The sequence below is a fragment of the Colletotrichum graminicola genome (genome assembly GCF_000149035.1).
Source record: "Colletotrichum graminicola M1.001 genomic scaffold supercont1.8, whole genome shotgun sequence".
NCBI lineage: Eukaryota > Fungi > Ascomycota > Sordariomycetes > Glomerellales > Glomerellaceae > Colletotrichum > Colletotrichum graminicola.
The window spans coordinates 782,205-805,455 of NW_007361012.1; the positions used below are offsets into that span (position 1 = coordinate 782,205).

General features: G+C 56.1%; 8 protein-coding genes across 8 annotated transcripts; 5 read left to right on the top strand and 3 right to left on the bottom strand.

The window, feature by feature from the left end:
* Positions 1 to 325: 325 nt before the first annotated feature.
* GLRG_02903 (major facilitator superfamily transporter) lies at positions 326 to 2,375 on the top strand (the record flags this gene model as incomplete). Its single annotated transcript, XM_008093588.1, has 6 exons — positions 326 to 431; positions 512 to 821; positions 887 to 945; positions 1,002 to 1,041; positions 1,122 to 1,613; positions 1,667 to 2,375. The coding sequence occupies 6 exons, from the start codon at positions 326 to 328 to the stop codon at positions 2,373 to 2,375; spliced, it is 1,716 nt and encodes a 571-aa protein (XP_008091779.1).
* Positions 2,376 to 2,412: 37 nt separating this feature from the next.
* On the top strand, positions 2,413 to 2,730 carry GLRG_02904 (uncharacterized protein; the record flags this gene model as incomplete). Its single annotated transcript, XM_008093589.1, has 1 exon — positions 2,413 to 2,730. The coding sequence occupies one exon, from the start codon at positions 2,413 to 2,415 to the stop codon at positions 2,728 to 2,730; it is 318 nt and encodes a 105-aa protein (XP_008091780.1).
* Positions 2,731 to 6,270: 3,540 nt separating this feature from the next.
* GLRG_02905 (fungal specific transcription factor domain-containing protein) lies at positions 6,271 to 9,457 on the top strand (the record flags this gene model as incomplete). The annotated part of the gene is made up of 4 exons (XM_008093590.1): positions 6,271 to 6,620; positions 6,714 to 7,589; positions 7,652 to 8,594; positions 8,660 to 9,457. 4 exons carry the CDS (start codon positions 6,271 to 6,273, stop codon positions 9,455 to 9,457), a joined length of 2,967 nt encoding a protein of 988 aa, XP_008091781.1.
* An 833-nt stretch (positions 9,458 to 10,290) lies between these two features.
* On the bottom strand, positions 10,291 to 11,241 carry GLRG_02906 (uncharacterized protein; the record flags this gene model as incomplete). Its single annotated transcript, XM_008093591.1, has 3 exons — positions 10,291 to 10,706; positions 10,774 to 11,016; positions 11,229 to 11,241. 3 exons carry the CDS (start codon positions 11,239 to 11,241, stop codon positions 10,291 to 10,293), a joined length of 672 nt encoding a protein of 223 aa, XP_008091782.1.
* A 3,061-nt stretch (positions 11,242 to 14,302) lies between these two features.
* Positions 14,303 to 15,764, bottom strand: GLRG_02907 (uncharacterized protein; the record flags this gene model as incomplete). Its single annotated transcript, XM_008093592.1, has 4 exons — positions 14,303 to 14,540; positions 14,597 to 14,958; positions 15,012 to 15,398; positions 15,465 to 15,764. 4 exons carry the CDS (start codon positions 15,762 to 15,764, stop codon positions 14,303 to 14,305), a joined length of 1,287 nt encoding a protein of 428 aa, XP_008091783.1.
* Positions 15,765 to 18,432: 2,668 nt separating this feature from the next.
* On the top strand, positions 18,433 to 19,551 carry GLRG_02908 (glutathione-dependent formaldehyde-activating enzyme; the record flags this gene model as incomplete). The annotated part of the gene is made up of 5 exons (XM_008093593.1): positions 18,433 to 18,672; positions 18,735 to 18,809; positions 18,869 to 18,915; positions 18,970 to 19,168; positions 19,228 to 19,551. The coding sequence occupies 5 exons, from the start codon at positions 18,433 to 18,435 to the stop codon at positions 19,549 to 19,551; spliced, it is 885 nt and encodes a 294-aa protein (XP_008091784.1).
* A 77-nt stretch (positions 19,552 to 19,628) lies between these two features.
* GLRG_02909 (GRF zinc finger) lies at positions 19,629 to 20,939 on the bottom strand (the record flags this gene model as incomplete). The annotated part of the gene is made up of 1 exon (XM_008093594.1): positions 19,629 to 20,939. One exon carries the CDS (start codon positions 20,937 to 20,939, stop codon positions 19,629 to 19,631), a length of 1,311 nt encoding a protein of 436 aa, XP_008091785.1.
* A 474-nt stretch (positions 20,940 to 21,413) lies between these two features.
* GLRG_02910 (WD domain-containing protein) lies at positions 21,414 to 22,581 on the top strand (the record flags this gene model as incomplete). Its single annotated transcript, XM_008093595.1, has 3 exons — positions 21,414 to 21,586; positions 21,659 to 21,884; positions 21,943 to 22,581. The coding sequence occupies 3 exons, from the start codon at positions 21,414 to 21,416 to the stop codon at positions 22,579 to 22,581; spliced, it is 1,038 nt and encodes a 345-aa protein (XP_008091786.1).
* Between the last annotated feature and the right edge of the window lie 670 nt (positions 22,582 to 23,251).

Consider the following 23,251-nt stretch of genomic DNA (forward strand, 5'->3'; position numbering starts at 1 on the left):
CTTTTTCACCTTTGCTTCTCCTTGTTACATCACCTGCCCATCGCAACCAGGCTTGTTCTCCCTTTGACGACACTAGCAAAAACAACTTGTTGCCCACACCGATCTGGACCACTCGCACCACGATATCCTCCTTCTCCCTCGATTCTTGCTTACCCTCAAGCCGGCACTCTCCTTGGAACGTCAGGCCTCCTATATATTACGACCCCACCCGCGCATCCCTTGACCTGGCCAACTTCCCGTCGCCTACTGAATACGCTTCACACGAGTTTTGCACCCCGGAACCCGGAACCGCGGTTGCGCATACTAGGAGAACAACCCGCCAAATATGAAGAGGTCAGGATACATGACGGGGGGCCGTCGAGCCAGCTCCCCGGGGCGCAACACGAAATACAAGTTGCCGCCATTCCCAATGCGACAGATGTTTGTTCTTGGTAAGTCGACCGCTGCACGGTACCGGCCTACAAGCAACGGGCTCCATGGCGCAATTGTCGCTGACGGGTGTCGGAAACAGCACTCTGTCGGATATGCGAACCGATCGCCTTCATGTCCATCTTTCCCTACATCTACAAGATGGTTGAGGACTTCCACATCACCGAAGATGAGAGCAAGATCTCCGTTTATGCTGGCATGGTGACATCCGCCTTCACCCTGGCCGAGTTTTCGACCGGCGTCATGTGGGGGAGACTCAGCGACAAGGTCGGACGCAAGCCCGTTCTCCTCATGGGCCTCTTCGGCACCGCCATTAGCTCTCTGGTTTTCGGATTCGCTCCGAACCTGCCCGTTGCCCTTTTTGCGCGGGCACTGGGTGGTCTTTTGAATGGGTATGGTGCCCTAGTCGAACCTGCGGTCAAAGTGACGCGATGCTGACTTGTGCAAAAAAAAAAAGCAACATTGGTGTGCTGCAAACTACCGTCGCAGAATTGGTCACGGTCAAGGAACACCAGCGTACGTTCGGGTCCTTTCCCCGGTTACAGATGAGAGACTAACGGACCCCTCCTTAGCCCGCGCATACACCATCATGCCTCTAGTTTGGTGCCTTGGGTAAGTTAGGTTTGCGACGAGCGTGGCCCGACCGCCTGACTCATCAAAGTTGATTGGTCAATGTTTCTAACACTCGACAGCTCCATTGTTGGACCATTCATTGGTGGCGCACTCGCCAGGCCTGTCGTCAACTACCCCTGGCTGTTCGACGCGGGCACCATCTGGGACCGTTACCCCTACCTCCTGCCCAACTTGTTCAGCGCCGCCACCGTCTTCTGCGGTGTCATCATCGGCCTCCTCTTCCTGGAGGAGACTCACGCTGAGCGTAAGAAGAGAAGAGACCCGGGTGTTGAATTGGGAAAGCGCATCTTGTCATGGGTGTCCACCAAGAGCTGCCAGATTCCGGTTCGCAAGGCGGAGAAACAGGCTCTGCTCGACGACGATGAGCTTCCCGGCTACCGCACAACAGAGAACTCGCCCCAACTCGTTGGCTCTACCTCGGCGATCCCCGAGCCCACGGAAACTCTGGATCTGAGCGACGCCGCAAACAGCGACGAGGTCAATGAGCAGCCGAAAAAGATATTCACCAGACCTGTCATCCTGAATATCATCTCTTACGGCATTCTGGCCTTGTGAGTATTCTATCCGCCTCTTGTAGGCCCGCAAATGCTGACATCCCCTGCAGCCATACCATGACATTCGACCAGTTGTTCCCCGTCTTCCTCAGCACCAAGCCTGACGAGCACCCGGATACCCACCTTCCTTTCAAGTTTGTCGGCGGCTTCTCCATGGAGACGGGGCCCATTGGTGTTATTCTCGCGGTCCAGGGTGTCTACTCTATGATCTCTACGGTTTTCATCTTCCCGTGGGTGACCCGACGCCTTGGGCCCCTCCGTCTCTTCAGAATGCTGGCCATGTCATACTTCATGCTGTACCTGACAACCCCTTACCTGGCCCTCTTGCCAGAGAACTTGAGAATGGTTGGCGTCTACTTCATGGTCATTTGGAAGTGCACCTTCTCAACCATGGCCTACCCCAGCAACGCGATTCTGCTCACCAATTCAGCGCCAAGCCTCATGTCTCTCGGAACGATCAACGGTGTCGCCGCCTCCACGGCAAGCTTGTGCCGGGCTTTTGGGCCGACCATTTCGGGCTTCATCTATTCCCTGGGTATTCAAACCGGCTACTCGGGTCTTGCATGGTGGACCAGCGGTGTCATCACCATCATCGGTGCCTTCCTCAGCATGCACCTCACCGAGCCTCGCGGCCGGTTGGACGAGCCCGTGAAGGACATCGAAACGGCCGTCGAACCATCCGAGACCGAGGGTCTGTTGGTTCCCATGGACGCCGAGGACGAGTTCGAAATTGAGGCAGGCCCGAGCCGCCGACGGTGATGAATGCGCCACAATCTTAACGTCCTACTATCAGAATATGGCTCACAATGGCCACGGCGGAATTTTAACGACGAAACAAACGAAGAAGAAAAAAGAGAGAAAAAAAAGAATTTCATCATTTAGCAATCGGAGTTTTCATCCTACGGCGTTCATTATCGACTGCAAGGGACGACCATTATCGACTGCAAGGGACGACCAAGACATAGATTATCGCTCACGGGACATGACGGGATCGGACAAACAAGAACTTTTGATATACGGTTTAATTCAGACGGGCCCGGAGAGAGAACATACACGGCATTTTCTCGACGACTCGTTACCTTTATTTCACCATTGCCATCAGCGGGCTGCATGACGGGTATTTGTTTCTTCATTTTCGATTCATCCCTTCTTGTAAGGGGGCGTGTTTTGTAGCTGGGGTCTGGCGACACTCAGCCAGACGTTTTTTCTTCATTTTTGTTTGAGCTTTTTTCATTTTTTTCTTCCTTTTCTTTTTCTGTTGCTACATCGGCCAAAGGAGTTGGAGATACCATGGAAACCCAAGGGACACCCGACAATGGAAAGAGAACCAGGAATCTGTAAATTGGGGGAGGCGCAATATCGCGAAAAGCGGAATGTCATTTGTTTGAGGGACTATCATCAAGGACCGGCTGAGTCCTTACATCAACGTACCGAGGAAAGAGGGAAGATAAGCGGGATGGCGATGGGGAGGGACACGGATTACCTTTCAAGGAGACTATGGTTGCGTTGCATACGACTTCTCAAGTCCAGGGGTGTGATGTTTTTCTATTGGATTTATTAGGAAATTGACAGAAAAATTCCCTGCTTGACAATCGTTGTTTTGGAAGACATGTCCATAACCAACAGTGGGTCTTGGGAGATGTGCCACCTTGTTGATGAATGAGACAGGTTTTGACTTCATCGCGATGCCAAGCGGAGGCGGTATGAAACGGTGGGATAACGTGTGTAAGTGTTTGTGTGTGAGTTCATTCTTTGGCGCGCGGAAGCAACATTCAACGACGATACCTACAGGGGATGCGGGGGGGGTAGACGATGTAGGTACACTACCACAGAAAAATCCGGGGTAGAGTTGGTTTCAAATACCTACAGGGAGGGGGGGTCATTCGTACGTGGCTTACGACCGGATGACGCTTCCGAGCGGTTCTCTGGTAGGGAGGGTTCGGTATATTGGGTTTCCAATGGTGATGGAAAAGTTTGGTTCATCCAGTTGGTGGGTGGGTTCGACGCACTCATTACCAAACAGGGGGGAGCACCACCCCCTTGGGTTGGGTTGGGTTGGGTTGTGTTGGGTTGGGAGGAGGGGCGCGCGCGGTTGCGGTACCGTGGTAACGTGGTTGAAGGTCCAGGAGTGGGTTCGTTCCTCGGCAATGCCATTTTGATACCGGTATAGTGGTATTTGAGGGCGCATTTTATAGGGCCGGGGTGGACAGGCTCGGGTCGGGATTGTCGGACGTGCCGGATGTCGCTTGCGGGCAACAGGTGGGTAACGGCCCGGCAGGAGGGAATAGAGGCGGGCAGAAGATTGGAGCAGAGTGGGGTCAGTATGTCCGGCTTTTCGGGGGCACGGCTTCGGAAGGGCTCCGTCTGGCCATCTCATACAATCGACGGGTTCCCTGCGGTTATTCTTTGTAGTACATATTAAACGAAGCATTGGCGGTCGCGACGGCACCAGGCCAATGGAACGGGAGGGAACAATGCGGCTGATGGTGGTCTGCTGAGCAGTGTTGGTACCTCCTGGTCGGTCGGCACCGTGAGTGGGTTCGCCTACGGCCCTTCAGCGGTGAAAGGCGCGAGTCGTTTCGAGCTGCTTTGGTGTTGACGTGTAAAGCGTGGCCCTGAACCGCTTAACTGAAGGATCGGAGGGGAGGGGGCAGAAAGTGTGAATGCCATCGGTAATGAGGTCAATTGACATTTGACACTGGAGGAATCCGATAATGGTGATCGATAAGGGTGGGTTGAGGAAATTTGGATAACCCGACCCCTCCATTGATCCGCCGGTCGCGAGCTAAGCTGCCTACCTACCTGTTCTGGGGCGCTGGGACGTGAGCCAGAACTTCGGTACATCGGAAGGAAGAATGAGGTTGTTCCTTGGCGAGGTTGCGGGCAACATCGGCCCAGAGCGACGGCCGGTCAATCGGAAGCGCGAAACATCACCAAGTGGGCGGTGCCCCAGGGGAGGATGCAAGTATAAAGATCGGATCTAAGCACGTCCTCGGCCACAACATTCAAGATCAGGGAATGGGCTGCTCTCTTTGGTCCTCGTTTAGGAAAGAGGTGTGCGGTATCTTTAAACCAAAAGAGGCTCTGGCGTTCATCAGATGTCCAGATAAGGGTGTCGCGTTTGTGATGCCTTGAGCCCGGGCAGGCAGCCTATGTAAGACGTACGAGTCGATGCTCGTAAAATGTATGCCAATCAAGCAAGCCCGCCGGCAGGGGACCAGGTGCGTCAACCGATACCCGGCGGCCGTCACGCTAAGCGGGGGGGGGGGGGGGGGGGACGCCAGAGGGTTCAAGGCCAATAACATCCGCAGCGCGGGGTGAGGAACCAATTTTAGCTTCAAACTCGAGTCGGGAAGCAGAGAAAAAGAGTTCAGGATTGGGCTCGAAGTTATGTCTTGATCCCATTGAGTTGTCTGATTGCTTTGCCAAGCTTCCAGTTGTCGAGGAAGCGAAAGGTTAACTGTCATCTCTCATATGTTCCATGCGCCGCCAACCCTCCACACCCACTTTCCGTGACAGGCGCGCGTTTTTCCGTTCCTTATCTATCAGCTGGGCTGACAACGATGTTGCCTGCGTTAAAGGTGGAAAATAAAGAATGAAAATAACAAGAATACTATCGCAGTCTGCAGATTGGTCGTCCTATGAATCAAGGCGCCCGTTCCTTCCCATCCCATCCCATCTCCGACCTTGTCTTCCTCCCCCTCTCCGACCTTGTCTTCCTCCCCCTCCGCTTTGCGTTGTTGCCCTGGCCTTCTGCTCTTGGATGCGCAGTTTCCCAATCCACATGCATCACACCGCAATGCCGTTACCCGCTCTTTTCTTCGCTAACTCGCCCATGGCCCGCGGCCCAGCCGCCCCGGCCCGCCCAGCTCAACGTTGTCTTTGTGCGAGCTCGCGCCGCCATTATAACTCATCTTCTCATTTAAAACTACTAGTCTTCACCGTTCAGACGAGCGACCGGGGGCTCCCTCTTGTCCCTGCCACCTTCCCGTCCCCGTGTGCGCGTCCTCCGTCCCTGTCCTGGGCTTTGGTCAGATCCTCAACTTGTAGAGAGATCCCAGCTGACTGCGCGCATTTTCTCCGCACATATATGGCCGTTATACTGAGGGACTCGGTCATATTACCTCGACCCCCCACCTCTTCCACCTTTTGTCTAGACGCCCAGCTCTAGCTACCCTTACTTAGCGCGGCGTTGGCACGGGAAACGCAAAAGAAAAAGAACAAAAAAAGAGCGCCTCTTCCCTCCTGCCATACGTACCACTGCCGAATCATGTGTGGAGCTGTCGCTGCGCAGGTCGAGATAGCGTCGCAGTAGCTGTGTATTCCCCAGCACTTTGTATGCCTCACCGAAGTCTTCCCGCCCTCAACATCCGACTCTCTCAATCGCGCACGCTCTTTCCGCCAGCCGTCGGCTAACAACAATCCCTTATCTCGATTCCAAAAGTGTCGCTTCCTGCTCCCACTCCTCAGCCGAGTCACCCTCCCACCGTCCCCCCCTCAATTGTTCCGACCGGCCGGCGGAGGCCCAGAAAATCCAATCCGATCACAGACCTCTATCTCCATCCCCCTCCCCCTCCCCCTCCCCCTCCCCCGATCGAAAGCCCACCTGCCCGTCCGAAGCGGGAATAAGAAAGAGAAAAAAAAAACAGCCACAATGCCTGCCCACTCGCCGCCCTCGCCATCCCTCAAGCCCACAAAGCGACCGCGGCAGGGCTCCTACGACGCCGACGTATCCCCGCCCGCCTCCGCCGGCATTGACCAAAGCCCGTCCGCCGCCGAACAGAACGATCCGCTCGCCAGCGCCGGCGCAGCTTTGGCCGCTGCCGAAAAGATCGGAGGCAAGGCTGGCCAGAGCAGCAACTTCCGCAACGTGAGCGCCTGCAATCGCTGCCGTCTGCGCAAGAACAGGTGCGACCAGAAGCTGCCGAGCTGCGCGAGTTGCGCAAAGGCGGGAGTCGCATGCGTGGGCTATGACCCCATCACGAAGAAGGAGATACCCAGAAGGTATGTCGCCGTCTCGGACTGTCCGTCTGGTGCTTTGCGCAGGCAGTGGGCACTGTTGTTGTCGACCGGGCTTGCTGACTTGTGTGGTTAAAGCTACGTCTTCTATCTAGAAACGCGCGTCGAGCAGCTCGAAGCATTGCTCGCCAAACATAATGTCCCCTTCCCGCCCGCCGAGAACCTGGAGCCGTCGTCACGCGTGGGTGCCGACGTCGCAAGATGGAACACAGACGCCACCTCCTCGACGCGCTCCGAGAGCATCGAAGGGTCCGGTCCCGCAAAGAATAGCATACACCGTCCCGATCTAGAAAAGGCCAAGAAGGCGGAAACCGGTGGCACGGGCATGCTCGATATCGTCAGCCCTTCCAAGCCAAGATCTCTGGCCTCGGCCTCGGGCGTCTCATTCAACCGCGTCGTCTTCGCCGCTGTGCAATACTCGGTGTCGGATCATAACGGGACCCAGGACCGGACCGGGGGCAAAGGTCTGCCCATAGGCAGCGGAACTTCGATGCGGGATTCTTTCTTTGGACTTCACACAAAACCTACGATTCGCCCGGCCAACTTTCCCGAGAGAGATGTGGGCATGAGGCTCGTGACGCTCTACTTTGAACATGCGAACCCCCAAATACCCATCCTCCACCGCGGCGAGTTCATGCACATGTTCGATCAGGCGTATACTAGCCCAGGCGGGCCGCGAGGGCCTCGGGAGCTGTACATGCTGAACATGGTCTTCGCGATAGGATGCGGCGTAATCGTGGGCGAGCCTGTGAAGTCCGAGGGCTCGGGCGCGGGTCCTCGCAACCCTGCAGATGCGAACAGTTTTGGCCAAGCCCAGCCGGAGGAGTACCACGCTAGCGCCCTCGTACATCTCGAAGCTTGTCTCGGTAACAGCGGCGGCGGGTTAGAGGTTTTGCAGGCTGTACTGTTGTTGGCTAATTTTGCGCTTCTGAGGCCAGTGCCCCCCGGCCTTTGGTAGGTTACACTCAGCTCAAAGTATTTCTCGGGTGATATATGATGTTGATAGGTCTTTTCAGGTACATTATCGGCGTAGCTGTGCGTCTAGCTGTGGACCTGGGTCTGCACTACGAGGACGGCAGCGACGTAGAAACAGCTATGCTTGACCCCTCCGGCAAGGTAAAGGAAGAGAACGGCGACATGGGCGAGGCTAAAAACGCCCAGTCGCGCGAAAGGGGAAGACGGCTGTATATCCGGGACATGAGGCGGAGGTTATGGTGGTGCACATACTCCCTGGATCGCCTGGTGAGCACTTGCGTCGGGCGACCTTTCGGCATCAGCGACCAGGTCATCACGACCGAGTTCCCCTCGCTATTGGATGACCAGTACATTGCGCCGACCGGGATCTTGGGGATGCCCGCATCTTTGGCTGAGCCGAGCTATAAGCACGTAGCGTATCACTACTTCAAGCTGCGGCTGCTGCAATCCGAGATTCTGCAGGTGCTGCAATATAACCAGACGCAGGTCGTGCGGGCTTCCGGTCAGAACCTGACCAACTCGGATATTCACACCCGCATACCGTCCCCGTTCCTCGTCAGGTTCGACTCGTTCCGCTCGTGGCGTATCGACATCGATCGCAGGTTGTACCGGTGGAAGAATTCGGCGCCGACGCGCGAGGAGACGGGCGTGGCGTTCTCGACAGAGTTCTTGGAGCTCAACTACTGGCAGGCCATCATCATGCTCTACCGCCAGAGCCTGAGCGTGCCCGCCTTGTTCGAGGGCGAGTACAACCCATCCAACGAGGTGAACAGCCCGACGGCGTTCCAGGCGGAGCTGCGGGAGGACGAGGACAGGATCTATCTCAAGGTGGCCGAAGCTGGGCAGAAAATACTGCGCATCTACCGCCAGCTCCATCTGAGCGGGCTGGTCAGCTACACCTATCTTTCGACACACCATCTGTTCATGGCCGGCATTTCATATCTCTACGCCATTTGGCACTCGCCCATCGTCAGAAGCCGACTCGTAAGTAAACCCCCCCCCCATCTTTGCGAACTGAACGTGGACAGCTCTGACGCAACGCGCAACAGACCATGGACGAGGTGGACTTTACAATCTTGGCCGCCAAGTCAGTCTTCACCGACTTGATCGACAAGTGCCCTCCTGCCGAGACTTGCCGCGATGCCTTTGACCGGACAGCAAAGGCCACCATAAAGATGGCCAACTCGACTGGCGGCTTCAACTCGGTGCCACCGCGTAAGATGCGCGAAAGCAGGTTCGAATGGAGCTCCGCCCCGAGTGACGGGGCATCGATGCCGGGCGCCAGCAACCCACGGCGCCGCCAGCAACACCAAGGCCAACAGAGCAATTACCAAATGGACCTGACGCTATCCGACACCCTCTCATCACCCAGCCTCTCTGTTGCCGGAGACCTGCCTCCGCGGAGCTCACCGCGCACCGCCGACTTCAACATGATGGCACAGGGAAGCCCCTCAGAGATCGACCCCGCCTTCGTCGCGTCGCCGCCGGTCCCTCGCCGCCTAGTAGCCGAGCGATCCAGCAGCGGCGGCTCGTTTCTGACCCAGCAGCAGCAGCAGGGAGGAGGGTCGTATAACGCGGGCGAGTACCCAGACGTCCAGACCATGGATTTCCTCCAGAGCCTGCAGGGCAATCCGAATGAAGAGCTTGGCGGGTCCGGTGACGTGACGACACCGCAGCTTGACCTGGGGTTCGGCATCAACTGGGATAATGTGCACCACGACTTCAGCGACGGCCAGCAGATGAACATATTTGACGGATTTTTCTTTGGCAGCCAGCAGCAGCAGCAGCTTCAACAACAGTCGCCGGATCAGCAGCAAGCTCCCACCGGCAGCGGGAACGCGAATTGAAGACGGGGGATTGTGAGCCTGTCCAATGACTTTTGAAGTACCCCCCAGGCACTGCTTTCACGCGGGCGTTGCGGATGACATATGCGAGCGGACCTACTCCAATTTGTGGGAGACGTCCATATATATACGGGGTTTTGTCTTTTAACCCATACATACTAAGAGACACGAATGACAGCGGCAATGATCCGCCAGGGAGGGCGTTGTTGCGTGAACGAGATCAGCTCGGAAACACGGCCATAGAGTCAGTCCATGGACTTGAGTGGTGTGAGAGAAGGACGAGGGCTAGGCTAGGTGGAACAGTCCGATACAAACCAAAAATGGGGTAGAGGAGGGCCAGACCGGGACGCGAAAAAGGGGCAGTGTTCGAGGCATTCTGTATTGGTATACCCAAAAAAGAGCGGGGGCGAAAGTGAAGTGTGAGGGCCGAGGGGGTATGAGGATGAGGAGGCATGATGTTGGCGTGGCGGAAAAACCAGGCGCGCTGTTAGTTGATTACGTGGGTCACAATGATGCGGCGCTTACATCCTCACAGCTGGGCGAAGCCGGTCAACCCCATCCGGTGTGAGCAATTTGATCAGCCTGAGAAGAACGGTCAAGCTCGTCAACGTTCCTTCCAACCGTATTATTTCTGCCATCCGTGCAGGTTGTAAAAAAAGCTATGCTCATGTCTCTTGCCGTGTAGTCGTCGCGAATACAGCCCTCCTGATACTCTCTGAATAATCATACACTGAACAAACATATCTCTCTTAGCCGCCCCTCGCCCACGGCCACGCTACCAAAATCATCAGCATCCACCGATATCATCATCTCTGCCAGAGTCCACCAAGGGCTTGTCAGTCTCTCTTCACCTCCTGGCTGCTGCCCGTGCCGTTGGTGCTGTTGTTCACGGCAAATTGCTGGAAGAGCAAGGTAAGAGGGTACCCGAAGAAGGCACCAACCACGCACAGGGCTGTCGCGAACAGGGTCCAGACATGCCATGCCCAGTAGCCAAAGAAGGGGACGAGGAACTTGAGCCACTCGCCAACCTGGTAGTGGTCCTCCTGGCTCACGATGAACTGGCGCTGGCGGTTGCCGACCGTGTTGGGGTCGCCTTGGCCGCGGGGCAGCAGGTTGCCATTGGCGTCGACGGTGCGGGTCTCGAGGCGAAGGACAACAACGAAGTCGACTGGCGCCTTGTAGAAGGGCACGAACCATAGGCGGAAGTTTTGGCGCATCTTCACGTAGAGGATATTGGTCTTTTGGTCTTGGACTGTGGGAAGGTCAGTATTGCGCAAGGGGCTTGAACTCGTGAGATGAGCATTCCAACTGCTACGTACCACAAGACTCGATTTCCATGTCAATATTGGGGCTCAAAATACGATACCAGCGGTAGACCATGAGGATCAACCAGCGCGAGTTGACGGTGAAGAAGAAGGGGATATTGGTGTTGCCGAAGGACGGAACGTGACAGAAGGGGTGGGTGAAGGCGGCATCCTCGGCAAAGTTGGAATAGAGAGCATTAAGCTGCTTCTCCGGGGAGCCCTGGACCAGGTCCCGGATGACGGTCTTGATCTCCTTCACTGTGATGGATATGTTAGTGGAATGAAGCGAGCTCAGAAAGCACGAGAGGTTAAGCAATCGCGATGGAATTGCAATAGGCGATGGGTCAGAGCCACCCGTGGGGTTTGGGGCTATGTGCAGCCGCGTATCTTGGCTAAAGGGATCTGCAACTGGGGCCGCGCGCAGGTAGTGCGTGGGAGCTGTTTTGCTCAAGGGCAGACGACATGCGTACCTGGATGATCCATCATGCGCCGTGTTAACCAGGAATCTGTTGTGTAGTTAACAGTGAAGTGCGATTGATGATATCAAACTGCCGACAAGCGCGTCCGTCTGTTGATATCGATCAAGTCAAAGAAAAGAGCCCCGCGAAGTATTCGCAGTGTTTGTAGATTCGGCGTAGCAGTGCCGAGCAAACGACGATTGTAGGTCGGAAGATGAACAGCCAGAGAGAAGGAGGGAGGAAATCCAAATGTTAAAAGGAGGAGGAGGTCCCGGACCGGCTGACAGCTCTGATGAGTTCGCGGGGGTGCGAGGAGCTATGGCGTCTCACAATAGCTACCGAGGCTACTTTAGTGTCGGACACGGAAAGGAAAGGAATTGGGGAAAGCACCTCTCAGCAATGCCGATGGGTCATGTGCCTGGGAGAGAGAACCTTGAGTCCTTGACCTGAATTCCTTGGGAAGAAAAGCTGTGCGTTGCCCTTCCCTAGGAGATCGAAGCTCGTAGGTGATGTCATTCTGAAACTATTTCATTTGTCCCCTCTAAAACAGCGTCTGGGGAAAGCATGTGAAATGTGACCCGTGCCCTGTTATTGGCCAATCCCACTCGGCCCCATCTGCAAGTTGCTGTTTGGTTTGGGTTAAACCTGACAGGAAAGCTCTTCACCTGCTTGGGGGCTTGCATTTCATTGTGGGAAATAAGCAGGCGCGCAGCTTGGTATCAAAAGGCTGCGAAAGGCTCCCGAGTACCTACTAAAACATGAATTAAACCAAAGTAGGAAATCTTACTTGCGTTCTTCACCTCTGCCGCTCAAATGCAATGTACCCCCTCACAACGACGCTGGACGCTTGATCGCTGCCTTCTCCAATCTTCTGGTCCAGCACCGTGTCGAGAGGCGTCAGCAAAGCCAATCAAGCGGCAACCCTTTCGTGCACACCAGCTACCGAGGTTGCACGTCCGGAGCCGTCGTTGCCAACCATAATCATGAGATCTCTGGATCAACCGTATTCGGGAAACACCCAAGACCAGCATTCCGGGGTAAGGGAATGTCGAGCTTCGTATTGAAACCGAACACGTCCTCCCGCCATCCATCCCTCCCGTAATTTACACGAACAGTACAAGGAACGACCCTCCAGTCTTCCATCCCATCTCTCCTTCTCCCATCTCCCTTTGACGCACAACCACCTGTGATTCATTAGATCCAACATTCGTGTAGCGTTTGATCATCGCTTTTCCCCAGAGACATCGCACTTACAGCTCTTCACCAGGGCGCACGAACGTTTGCGATGAGCCTGATACATTACAATATGGCCTCGGCTATAAAGCGGTCTCTCGAAGGGAAAACAACAACAATAATAAAAACATCCGATCCAGGTATACTCGCGCCAAGTTCAGTAATCACGACTCCGCCGCCGGCTCTCGCCTCGGTGGCTGTGCCTCCGCGAGCTACTGTGCCGCCGCCGCCTCCTCTCCGGGGTGTGCTCCTCAATCACAACCACCTCATCTTCCTCGTCATCAGTCATGACACTTGGGCGCGGCCGGCTGGCTCTGCGCTCGTGCATCACCGGCGGTGCAGCTTCGACGATGACCGGGCCCGGTGGTCTGCTGATGCTGTCTCTCTCTCTGACCCTCACTTCCTCGGTCGCAATCACTCTCGCGCGAGGGCTGCGGTGTTTGTGGTGGCGATGGCGACTTTTGGAGCGCCGCACAGAGACGACGGAGGCCGTACCGGTGTACACCGACGAGGATGAGTTGTCGACCGGCCGGCCGAAATCAAGGCACGTGTACACCATCCACAGAATGAGCAGGAAGCCGGCAACGGCACCGAGGGTGATGCCGACTATCGCGCCAGAGCTGAGGTCAGAGTAACCGCCGTAGGTGGCCGGGACCACGACCACACCGTCGACGGTTTGACGATGGATGACAGGCATCCTATGGAATGACGTAGGCAGGCTACAGTACGGTGTGGCGGCGCGTCGCAAGGCAAGCGCTTGCGGAGGAGGCGCGATAACGGCTTCGAAGGCAGAACGGTAAGACTGTCTCGCACAGACTGTCGCAAAGGTCGTTGTACAGCACTGCGCGGGCAGGCGGCTGTAAGGTAGGTCGTGATGCACGCGAAGACGTTGAACGAAAGCACAGGCTGGCGGTTGCGGTCGCGCGCCTCGGTGTTTTAGTTAGATCCCGTTGGCCGCGACGTTGCAATATTGCAAAGCCTGAGACGGAAACCGGGGGGGCTTAGCGGGGGGCGTCGAGATGTTGATGCCGCCGGTGTCAATCAATCCCGTAAATGATGGCGCAAATGCTCGGGCCAAGAACAGCATGCGTGCTGGCAGGGTTGACGAGCGATGCGATGGAGGGGGCCAATATGGGATGAAGGCAGGAGTCAACTGTTCGGCTGCGCGAAAGGCGGGAGAAGAGACGGATGGAAGGAAATGGATGGATGACAATGGGGAAGACGGGATGAGTGAGACTACCTAGGAAAGCGGGATTGTGACTTGGGATTGGAGCGCTGCGCTATTGGTTGCATCTGCAAAACACCACCAAAAACTCACATTTGCATTTGCACTTCCCTGTTACTCGCCCATCATCGCGACAGGCATACAGGCACACGGGGCCTGAGAGGCACCCCACCCCCGCGCCCGATCGGTCCACTGCAACCCGGGCCGATGCAAGGGGGGTCGCCGTCGCTGCGCGGCAACCAGCCAATCTCTCCCCACTTGCCTTGTCTTCGGCAATCTCGGTGGGAGAAACTGTTTCGTTTGCCTTCTTTGGAAAACAGCGTTTCCCTTGCCAACCCCTGCCGTACACAGGGCTTTCCCATTAGCAACTCGCGGCTGCCAGGTTCATTACTAACGCTTCAATTGACGTCTGGGACGGGCTGATTGCAAAAGGAACCCCAACTGCCACACCTCTTTTTATTGTTACTCAATTCCGGAATGTCTCGTAGTATCCCAGAAAAGGTCCTAGATATGTGCTATGAACCCTTTCCTAAGAACATGCATAATCAGGAGGACAAATGTCCGTGAAACTTGGATTTACAGAGCATTCCCGTCCTTATGCATAAGAACAGTACGATTCACCCGACCCCTAGGCGGGCACCGTGAGAACGAAGAGCTCGCCAGTAGAATCGCTGACCATGAATAGCCTGCCCTCTTTGTCCCAAGCGAGTCCAACAGGTCTGAAGCAGCTCCCAGGGCAGACAGCGTTCTCGCTGTTCCACGCAACCCTGGTCTCGGCAGACTTGCTGGTTGACGCAGCAGTAGGCTGTCCGTCGACACCAAATTCTACCTTGCTTAGACGGTAGCCATCAGGGGGCTGTCGGTTCCTGCAAGCATCGTCAGCTTTCGCCTGGACACGACCACGTATGGCTCCAAGACTTACCAGCTACCGTGGAAGGAGATGTAGGCAGATCCTCCGTCGGGGTGGAACTTGATGTCTAGAGGCGCCGTGTGGGCAGTGAAGGTGAGGCGCGGTGCAATGGGAACCGTCTGGCAGTACTGGTCTGTAATGTTGCCTGATGGGCTTCCCTGAATCACTTGGCTCCCCACCTGGACATCTGGCACGCCGGTAATGGTGCTGGTCTCCCAGACAGCAAAACAGTGGGGGTAGCCATAGTTGGCCCCCTTCAAGGGGTTGCGCGCAGCCCTATAGCTGCCGTGGTAATTCAGTTCCTCGCCAGGGTTGTCGTTGTGGACATCCACGCCGCTACGCTCCATGTCATCCAGGGAGTTTTCGACCGACCACTAATATAATGTCAGCAGGCAGGCATCTTCCGCTGGCCGTATCAAACACATACAATGCCGCCGTCCTTGGGGTTCTCTCCAACGCCGACACTATTACGCAGTCCCCAGCCAAAGACTTCGCCGGAGGTGTAGGGCACGGGGCCGTCTGTGAGCTTGGTCAAGTCAAAGGCGCGGATTTGGCTGCGGCCAGACGAGGCCTCGGCCGTTGGAAGGTCGAGGTTCGGGGCAGATCCGCGAGAAACGAGCAGCACATTCGGCTTGTCCTTGGGGATCAACAGAGTGCGGGTTTGATGGTATCCGGTCTGTGCCATGTCGTTGATGATGGAGCGGGCTTGTCCGACGGTGCCAGCAGCGGCGTCGTAGGGATAGGCCAATACATCCGTGGGGGTTGAGGCGTAGATAATCTTGCCGTCGGCAGAGAGTGCAATCCCGTGAGTGAGCTGGACGAGTGTTAGTGAACCGCTGCTAAACAGGTATCTAGATGATGAAACTGATTCGTTGCCTACGTTTCCATTTGGAATGAGTTGCTTCTGGGAAGCCACACAGACATTCACGCCGCCGTTGTCTGTGAGCTTGACATATCGAATACCAGTGCCACCTTGTTCGACGATGAGCAGGTTGCCTAGGCTATCAAACTCAAGGCTGCGAGGATCGCTGAGCTGATTCAGGATAAGTTTCGCGGAGTAGCCGGGAGCGAGCTGCGGTTGCGAGACGGGCGTCAGGTCGGCGCATTGAGCTGCAACTGCTGGCAGCAGAGCTACGCCCAAGGCCGCAACCACTGAGACGAAGGATTTGACAGATGCCATTTGAGGATCTTTACTGGGACAGTGGAATTGCTGCCGAATGGTGCGTAGCCGGTCTCGTGGGACGCCGAGATGGGCTGGAAGAGCCTGTGGCCTTTAGGAGTAGAACGTATATAGAGCGAGGGATTGAGGCCTAATGCTCATGCAAGCAAGAGCCAGTGTTACCAGAAAAGTTGGAAAGGAGACGCGGCGTGCTTCCTGCTTTATCACATGGCGGCCAAAGGCAAGAACGGCCTTCAGGTGCGCTCGATATGGCTCGACAGGGGCGGCAAATCTTCGTCCGCCCTTGCCTGCCGCAATGGAGATCAGATGCCAACATTTGCAAGCTTCTTGACGTTCCCCTGGCAGACCGAAAGCGGGGATGGTGGTTCATCGATCTTGGCCATCATTTCTCCTCCTCCTTCTCCTTCTCCTCCCTGCAACATAACCCTGCTTCCCGCAGCTCGTGGCCAGGGACCGCAGCAGAGCCCATATAGGGTATGACGACGTCTACTATTGTGCTGAACGCCCTTCATTCAAGTCAAACCATTCAGCCACCTAGAAACGTGTTTCTCTTCTCGTGTAATGCAACCGACCGAAAGACGCCCTGGCCTAAGCACGTACGCAAGCCTGGGAAACATGTTTGTATTGGTTGTCTGGTTTTTTGCTGCTAGACCACTTCTGCGTCGCCAAGTCCAATCACGTCGTACGCAATGCAACGAACTGCCGCGGACAACTTCCCATCATGGCAGCTCCCAAGACGGAACGGAACAGGGATACATAAAGGAAGGTGCATCCACCCAAAACCAACTCCAAGACCTGTACAACGGTCATTTTGGCCCATGGTCAAATGACAAAAGGGGTCAGGGCAGGTAGTCGTCACCTTTTACAGGCCATCAAGCATGACAAAACGAGACAAGGTTTCAAACGGCCATAATGATGAATCGTAGGTGGCAGTGACTCATGTGCAGCCAACTGATGTCGATCACCTTGGCAAATGTCTACATACTGGGGTAGCTTAGGAATGAGGAAAGCAATTGTGCTCGAGTGATGGGCTCGGGTCCGTGACGCGGCGTGAACATGTACGTTCCTCTGCGATTGAGATTCTTCCCAGGATAAATAATAGCCGTCACATTAAGGTTGCCTCCCGCGAAGGGTGGGGAGCTCTGTACAACCGGGAAACAACCGCCGTGTTGATCACTGGACATGGTTCTTCGGTGCGGGGGGTCTCAATTAATCAATCTCTCTAGATGACACGAGCCGGGGGGGGGGGCTGACGGGGAGGAAGATTAGTGTTCTTGGCGACGATGTAGCGTATTTTGCCGATTGGATGGAGATATTGTCGCGCAACTGATTGAGCAATGATGAATGGCTCGAGATAACGCGGGGGAAGAGCGAAATGTCTTGAGGCGAGCAGAAAGCATCCGGTGCATACGCCTGCGTGTGCCGACTTGTTTGGGTACGGACGGTTCTCTCGCGCGCATGGCAAGCGGTGAGCCAGCTCATCTCGGGGTCCGAATCACGTCAGACTATCATTGTCGGGCCTCTCCAGTCAGATAGCGAATGGACACGATGAATTCGCAAATACAGAGCCGATCCAGTGCGTGCCTTGGTTTCGCCGGACCGTCTTCGTCTCCCGAGTTCGAGTGGACCGAGTGAGGCAGTCCGCCTTCAGGCGGCGCCTCGGCGCGATACATAGAAAAGTCCACCATAGCCCCCCTCCCCACCCCGAAACGGCACGGCCCAGCGGAGGTCAACGCTCAGCCCTGAGAAGTGGGTGTTCGTCTCAACGTCGTCCCCAACATGCCAGGTCTGCTCTCCGGAAAGACTCGCTTAAGCAGAGTAGCTCTTCCAGCGACTCAACAAGTGCCGGCCGCTTGACCCATTGCAGGCTGTCCCGTCCCCTTTCCAATGCTGCTGCTGCCTCCCCGCGGCGATGGCATATCACACCGACTGACCGACCCTCCGCCCCCCAGCCGAGCCGGGATCTACATACCAGTGCGAATCCCTTTCCGTAGCCGTGCGGAAAGGTGACACCAGTGCGGTGTGTAGCATGACGTCTGCTTACAAATGTACAAAGGCAATGTCTTACATCCCCGAATCAACACCAGAGTGCCGCCCATCAGGTCGGTGTAGATTTCGCCCCTGGCCGTAGTGCCATACCAACCTGGTACCTCATAACACGGCCCCGTAAGCAACTGAGCCGCTAAGCATCGTCCGCGCAAGAGTCACCTGACGACGTGGTGACATCGCGTCGTTCGGATTCGAGGGCGTCGCCATGGCTTGCCCTAAACCTCACATGCGGGTGCTTGCAGAGGGATGGCGTGCAGCCCGCCCCCGTCGCAGCCAACCGGTCTTTGTCGGCGACTCGCACGAAAGAGACAAAGTGTCCCTCGAGTGGTCTCCGCGGAGCCAGGAAATTTAAACTGGCCATTGTTCGCGTTGGATCGGCTACCCTGTACAAGTGACCGAAACGCCCCTCGCGTATCCACTCGTTCCTTCTCAACGAAACGTGGGGTTTGTTAATCATTGAAGGGCGCAATGCGGCTGCATGGCGGACTATCTCAGCTCTCGGTCTCGGTTATATAAAGTGCTTTTCATTGACCATGGACCTTCATGTTCGAGTCTCTACCTCTACACCCTCTGTCCCATTGAACCGGCCATATTGCCCTGCCACAAACACATACTCGTCATGGCCACTTCTGAAGAGCAAGAACCCAAGCGGACTTACCGCGGCAATTGTCACTGCGCCGCCTTCGTCTACGAGTTCGAGGCTACCGAGATCAAGAGCCTGAGCGAGTGCAATTGCAGCATCTGTGTCAAGAAGGGGGCTCTCTGGATCACGCCGCCCCGCGATAACTTCCGTTTTGTCAAGGGCGCCGAGAACGAGCTTTTCAGCTACAAATTCGGGTCGGGTCAGATGATCCACAAGGTGACGCCTCCCGCAATAACCCCCCATGTGTTGATCCGTGAGGCTTACTTTCATACTTGCAGTTTTGCGGAAACTGTGGTACCGCCGTTATGGTGGACTTCCCCAACGGGCCACCGTACATGAAGATGGCTTTAAATGTAAGGCGGACAGACGACTCTGTTCCATGGCGGACCTTTCCGGGTTGACAAGAGTGCAGGCGCGCTCAATCCAAGACATTGACATCGTCGGACTAGAGAAAAGATCGTGCGGTCCCCAATAACCGACCCGGATCTTTCACCCTGCTGACATCTCGAGCAGTGTCAATGGCGCAAGTTGGGGATCCAAGTACGAGGTCCCAGCCCATAAGGGTCCGAATCCGACAGCCGAGGTCGAGGGGGGGAAGCTCTACACCGGAAGCTGCCACTGCGGCGCGGTCACGGTGGCGGTCACGAGCAAGCCCATCGACGAGACTTATGAGGACACAATTATCGAATGTAATTGTAGCATCTGCGTGAGAGTAAGCCGCAATCCTGATCGCGCCTATGCGCACGCAAGTGATGCTAACCTTGATCGCAGAATGCGTACATCTGGCTTAAACCCGGCGCTGACCAGGTCGTGCTGTCGGGAGATGACAGCAATATCGGCCGCTATACCTTTTCCCACCGCATCCTCGCAAAAACCTTCTGCAAGACCTGCGGCGTCCCACTCACCAACCAGTACAACCCGCTGACTGAGGAGGAACGGGATGCGTTGACCAAGGACGCACGTTATTGGCACGACTGGTCCAAGGACAAGCATCCCGTGAATGCTCGAGTACTGAATGGAGTGGATCTGAAAAGTCTCAAGGTTCATCATGCAGACGGCAAGGCCGAGTTTCTGCCGGGCTACGTAAACCCATGAGTGGTTCAAGCGATATTGGTAGTGAATAAGGAGTAGCGTGCATGCCGTTGGGTCCGTTCCGCTAGGTGTAACAGTTATCAAGCTTTAGGTTTTCGATTCGTATGGGTCCAGATAGGATTGCCGTCATCGTCGAACCGGCCCCACAGGAAGAACGAGCAACTATCTTTGCCGGGCACATTGCCTCCGTGGCACATCCAGAAGTACTTCCCATGGTTCTCCTTCTTCCGCTGCACGACCCTTAATACGCACGGAATTCCGCAGTCGCATTTTGGGGTGTGCCGCGGGTGCATCTCGGCCCTGTAGTCGCGGTAGGTGATGTTGATGCGCTTGTTACCGGCGACCGGGTGCGGGCCGATCGACTGCGCTGGCGCGATGCTGTGCTTCCACTCCTCCTGCATCTCTGCGTGCATGACAAGCAGCGAGTTGTGCGGTAGATGGATTGAAATCTGACCCTCGGCGTCGGCGTCCTCGGTCGAGTTGCTGCTGCCGCCACCGCCGTCTCCGTCCTTGGGAACGATCCGTCGTACGCGGAACTCTCGTGCGACGCCCAGAGATATCGACCCAATGACGGCGCGGGGACCAAGGTAGGTCAGCTGATCGCTGTGCCACCCGACGTTCTCATGTGGTCCGTCGTAGCAATTGACGAAGGCCGAGTTGGGAGCCCACGGCTTGGGGGACTGAAACCGTAGTTTCTTCCCTCCAGGGTAGCGAGTCCTGATCCTCGTCTGTATCTCCCTGTTCACAGCCTCGGCGACTCTGGGCTTGACCTTGACGAGCTGCGGCGTGATGCGGCGGACGTCGCTGAGCTTGGCGCCGTTGTAGAGATAGTCGGTCTTTTGCGCCTGGATCTCGTCGTAGCTCTCCACATAGAAGCTCGACGTGTGCGGGCTGGCCACGACGTTGTCGAACAGTTTGAACGTCGCATTCTTCTCGAAGGACTCGGCCTCCGTCATGAGCTCGCGCAGGAGGTCGTCTGCTTCCTCCGGCGAAAGGAAGCCGTGGATCACGGTACATGGCGTATGCTCGGCGATGTCTACTGGGTCGTACAAGTGAAGAGTGGCCCCCTTCCTGGACATGAGTTTCTTCTTGCCCGGCAAACCCGACCCCGCGTCGCCGTCTCTAGACTTCATGGCAAAATGTCGCAGAGAGCTTTGAGCGCCAGTGGCTCCACTGGTCTTCTTCGGGAGGCTTGATGTTTGTAGAGCTTTGAGCGACTCTGCAACCGAGCCGTTATGCGCCAAAAGGACGTCCAACAGCACTTCTTGGTCAATGTTTGGGTGAAGCGATGAGAGAATTGCCAGCTTCACCTCTGTGGGCTCGTCGTCGTCAGCCTGTTTTTCCATGGCCGGACTCAGCTTGCGCTTCTTCCTTACTAGGAAGGACTCCATGTCGTCGTTGAGAAATGCATATGAAATCTGTCGGTCGTTGTGCACAGAATCGTCGGCATAGGGCGATGTACATTACATCAGGGTCGTGAAAAGAGTGCACTAAAAGGCTCCAATCTCGACAGCAAAACCGTCACTCCACGGTCAAATGCCATCTTCTCCACCTGTTTTCCCAAGGGCGCTGCAAGGAGGCGCGTGTGTAGCGCCTGTTCACGTGCTCGGTCTCGCGGCATGACCCCCCCTCAAACCGTGGGCCCCGATAATCGCATCTCCCAGTATCTAGGTACTGTATTGCCCCGCCATCCACTGTCGACCGGTCTGCCGAGGTACCCCGGATCGGCGTTACATCACCGCCCCGGGCAGAGCCATTCCGCTCGCGTTCATATGCTTTTCTGCGCCGTCTGTGTGTCTGGTCAGCATGCTGCATCAACCCTCTCATTCTGAGCAAACAAAACAATACATCGCATCCTGCCCGCTATGGCCCCGATGCTCGAGTTCCGCACTCAGGGCTTCAACCCGTATGCCGTCAAGTACTCGCCCTACTACGACTCGCGCATCGCCGTTGCGTCATCGGCCAACTTTGGCATTGTCGGCAATGGCCGCGTCTTTTGCCTCGCCTTGACGGCACGGGGCGTCGAGGTCGAGACGACGTGAGTTCCCCCTCTTTGCCCCTTCCCTCGGTCCACGAATGGGTACTGAATTCCCCTCGACCGGCCCGCCAGGTTCGACACGAACGACTCCCAATATGACCTCGCCTGGTCCGAGATCAACGAGAACCAGCTCGTCGTCGCCTGCGGCGATGGCTCCATCAAACTCTTCGATCTCGGCGTCAAGGACTTCCCCGTCATGAACTTCCACGAGCACAAGCGCGAGACCTTTTCCGTCAACTGGAGCCCCATCACGAAGGACACCTTCGTCTCCAGCTCGTGGGACGGCACGATTAAAGTGGCATGTCCACCACTCAAAAGGCACCATCCGTGCTATTGCATGCTAACTTACGTCCCAGTGGTCTCCGACCCGCGAACGCTCCCTCCGTACCCTCCCCGTCGGGAACTGCACCTACTCGGCTTCCTTCCAGCCGTCGAACCCGCACATCATCTCCGCCGTCTCGTCAGACTCCCAGATCCGCATCTTCGACCTCCGCACGCCCGCCTCCTCGCGTTACCATCTAACCTCCATGATCCCAGTCCACGCAGCAGGGCCTTCCTTCCCCTCCGCCGCGCCCGCCGAGGTCCTCACACACGATTGGAACAAGTACCGCGACACCGTCATCGCGACGGGCGGCGTCGACCGCGCTGTGCGCACGTTCGACATTCGGAACCCGACGGCAGGGCCCCTGGCCGTCATGCAGGGGCACGAATACGCCGTCCGCCGGCTGGCGTGGAGCCCGCACGCCAGTGACTTGCTGTTGACGGCGAGTTACGACATGACGGTCAGGTTGTGGGATGACCGGTCGAATGCGCCACCGACAGGACCGCCGGGCGGGGCGCAGATTGGCGCGCAGGTCGGAATTATGAACAGACACACCGAATTCGTCGTCGGCGTGGACTGGTGTTTGTTCGGCGTTGGCGGGTGGGTTGCGACCGTCGGCTGGGACGAGAGGGTTCTTCTCTGGGACGCGAATGCGCTCCTGGCCGGCCGGTAAGAGAGTGGCGAGCAGTTGCTTGGGTTTGTGCTTTCTGGCGCTGAAGATTCTCATCCTTAAGGGAGGCGCGTTTTCTTCTTCTGGCTTCCTTGTCAGGGCGTTTGGGGGTTCTAGGGAGGGGGGGAAGGCGTGTATGGCCGCTTAAAAAGTGATCGGCTTGAATAAGCGCTGCAAACGGCATCCATCGACTGGCGTTGTACGGGGCGGTACTGATATTATATTCGAGGAGATATTTTCTTGGACCAACATGGGGAAAAGGACCATCTTTACCCTGCCAGGGTACGATGATACCTTAATCACACATACCGATAGGGCGCACACACAGAGAGAGAGTGAGAGAGAGATGTCACATATAAAAGCAGAGGGCTAAGAGTTCTTTTGAAGAAGAGATTGGGGGGTTCTATTTACGATCCGGATTTTTTACATGGCTAACTCATTTTGTGCTCGTCTTTTCTTTTCCCCTTTGGTATACAGTGGCTTAAGCACATTTGGGTTCAGCCCGTTCTAGTAATAGTAGCAGTGGTACAAGCAACTCTCAACCCCCGTGTCGCTAAGCAAAGCCGTTCTTCCGTGGTCCGTACAAAAAGTGGTATGATACAAAGGGGGGGGATGGTGTACCTGAGGGGGTAGTGAAGGTATGACGTGTCTATTTCCGCGCCAAAGTCGTCAA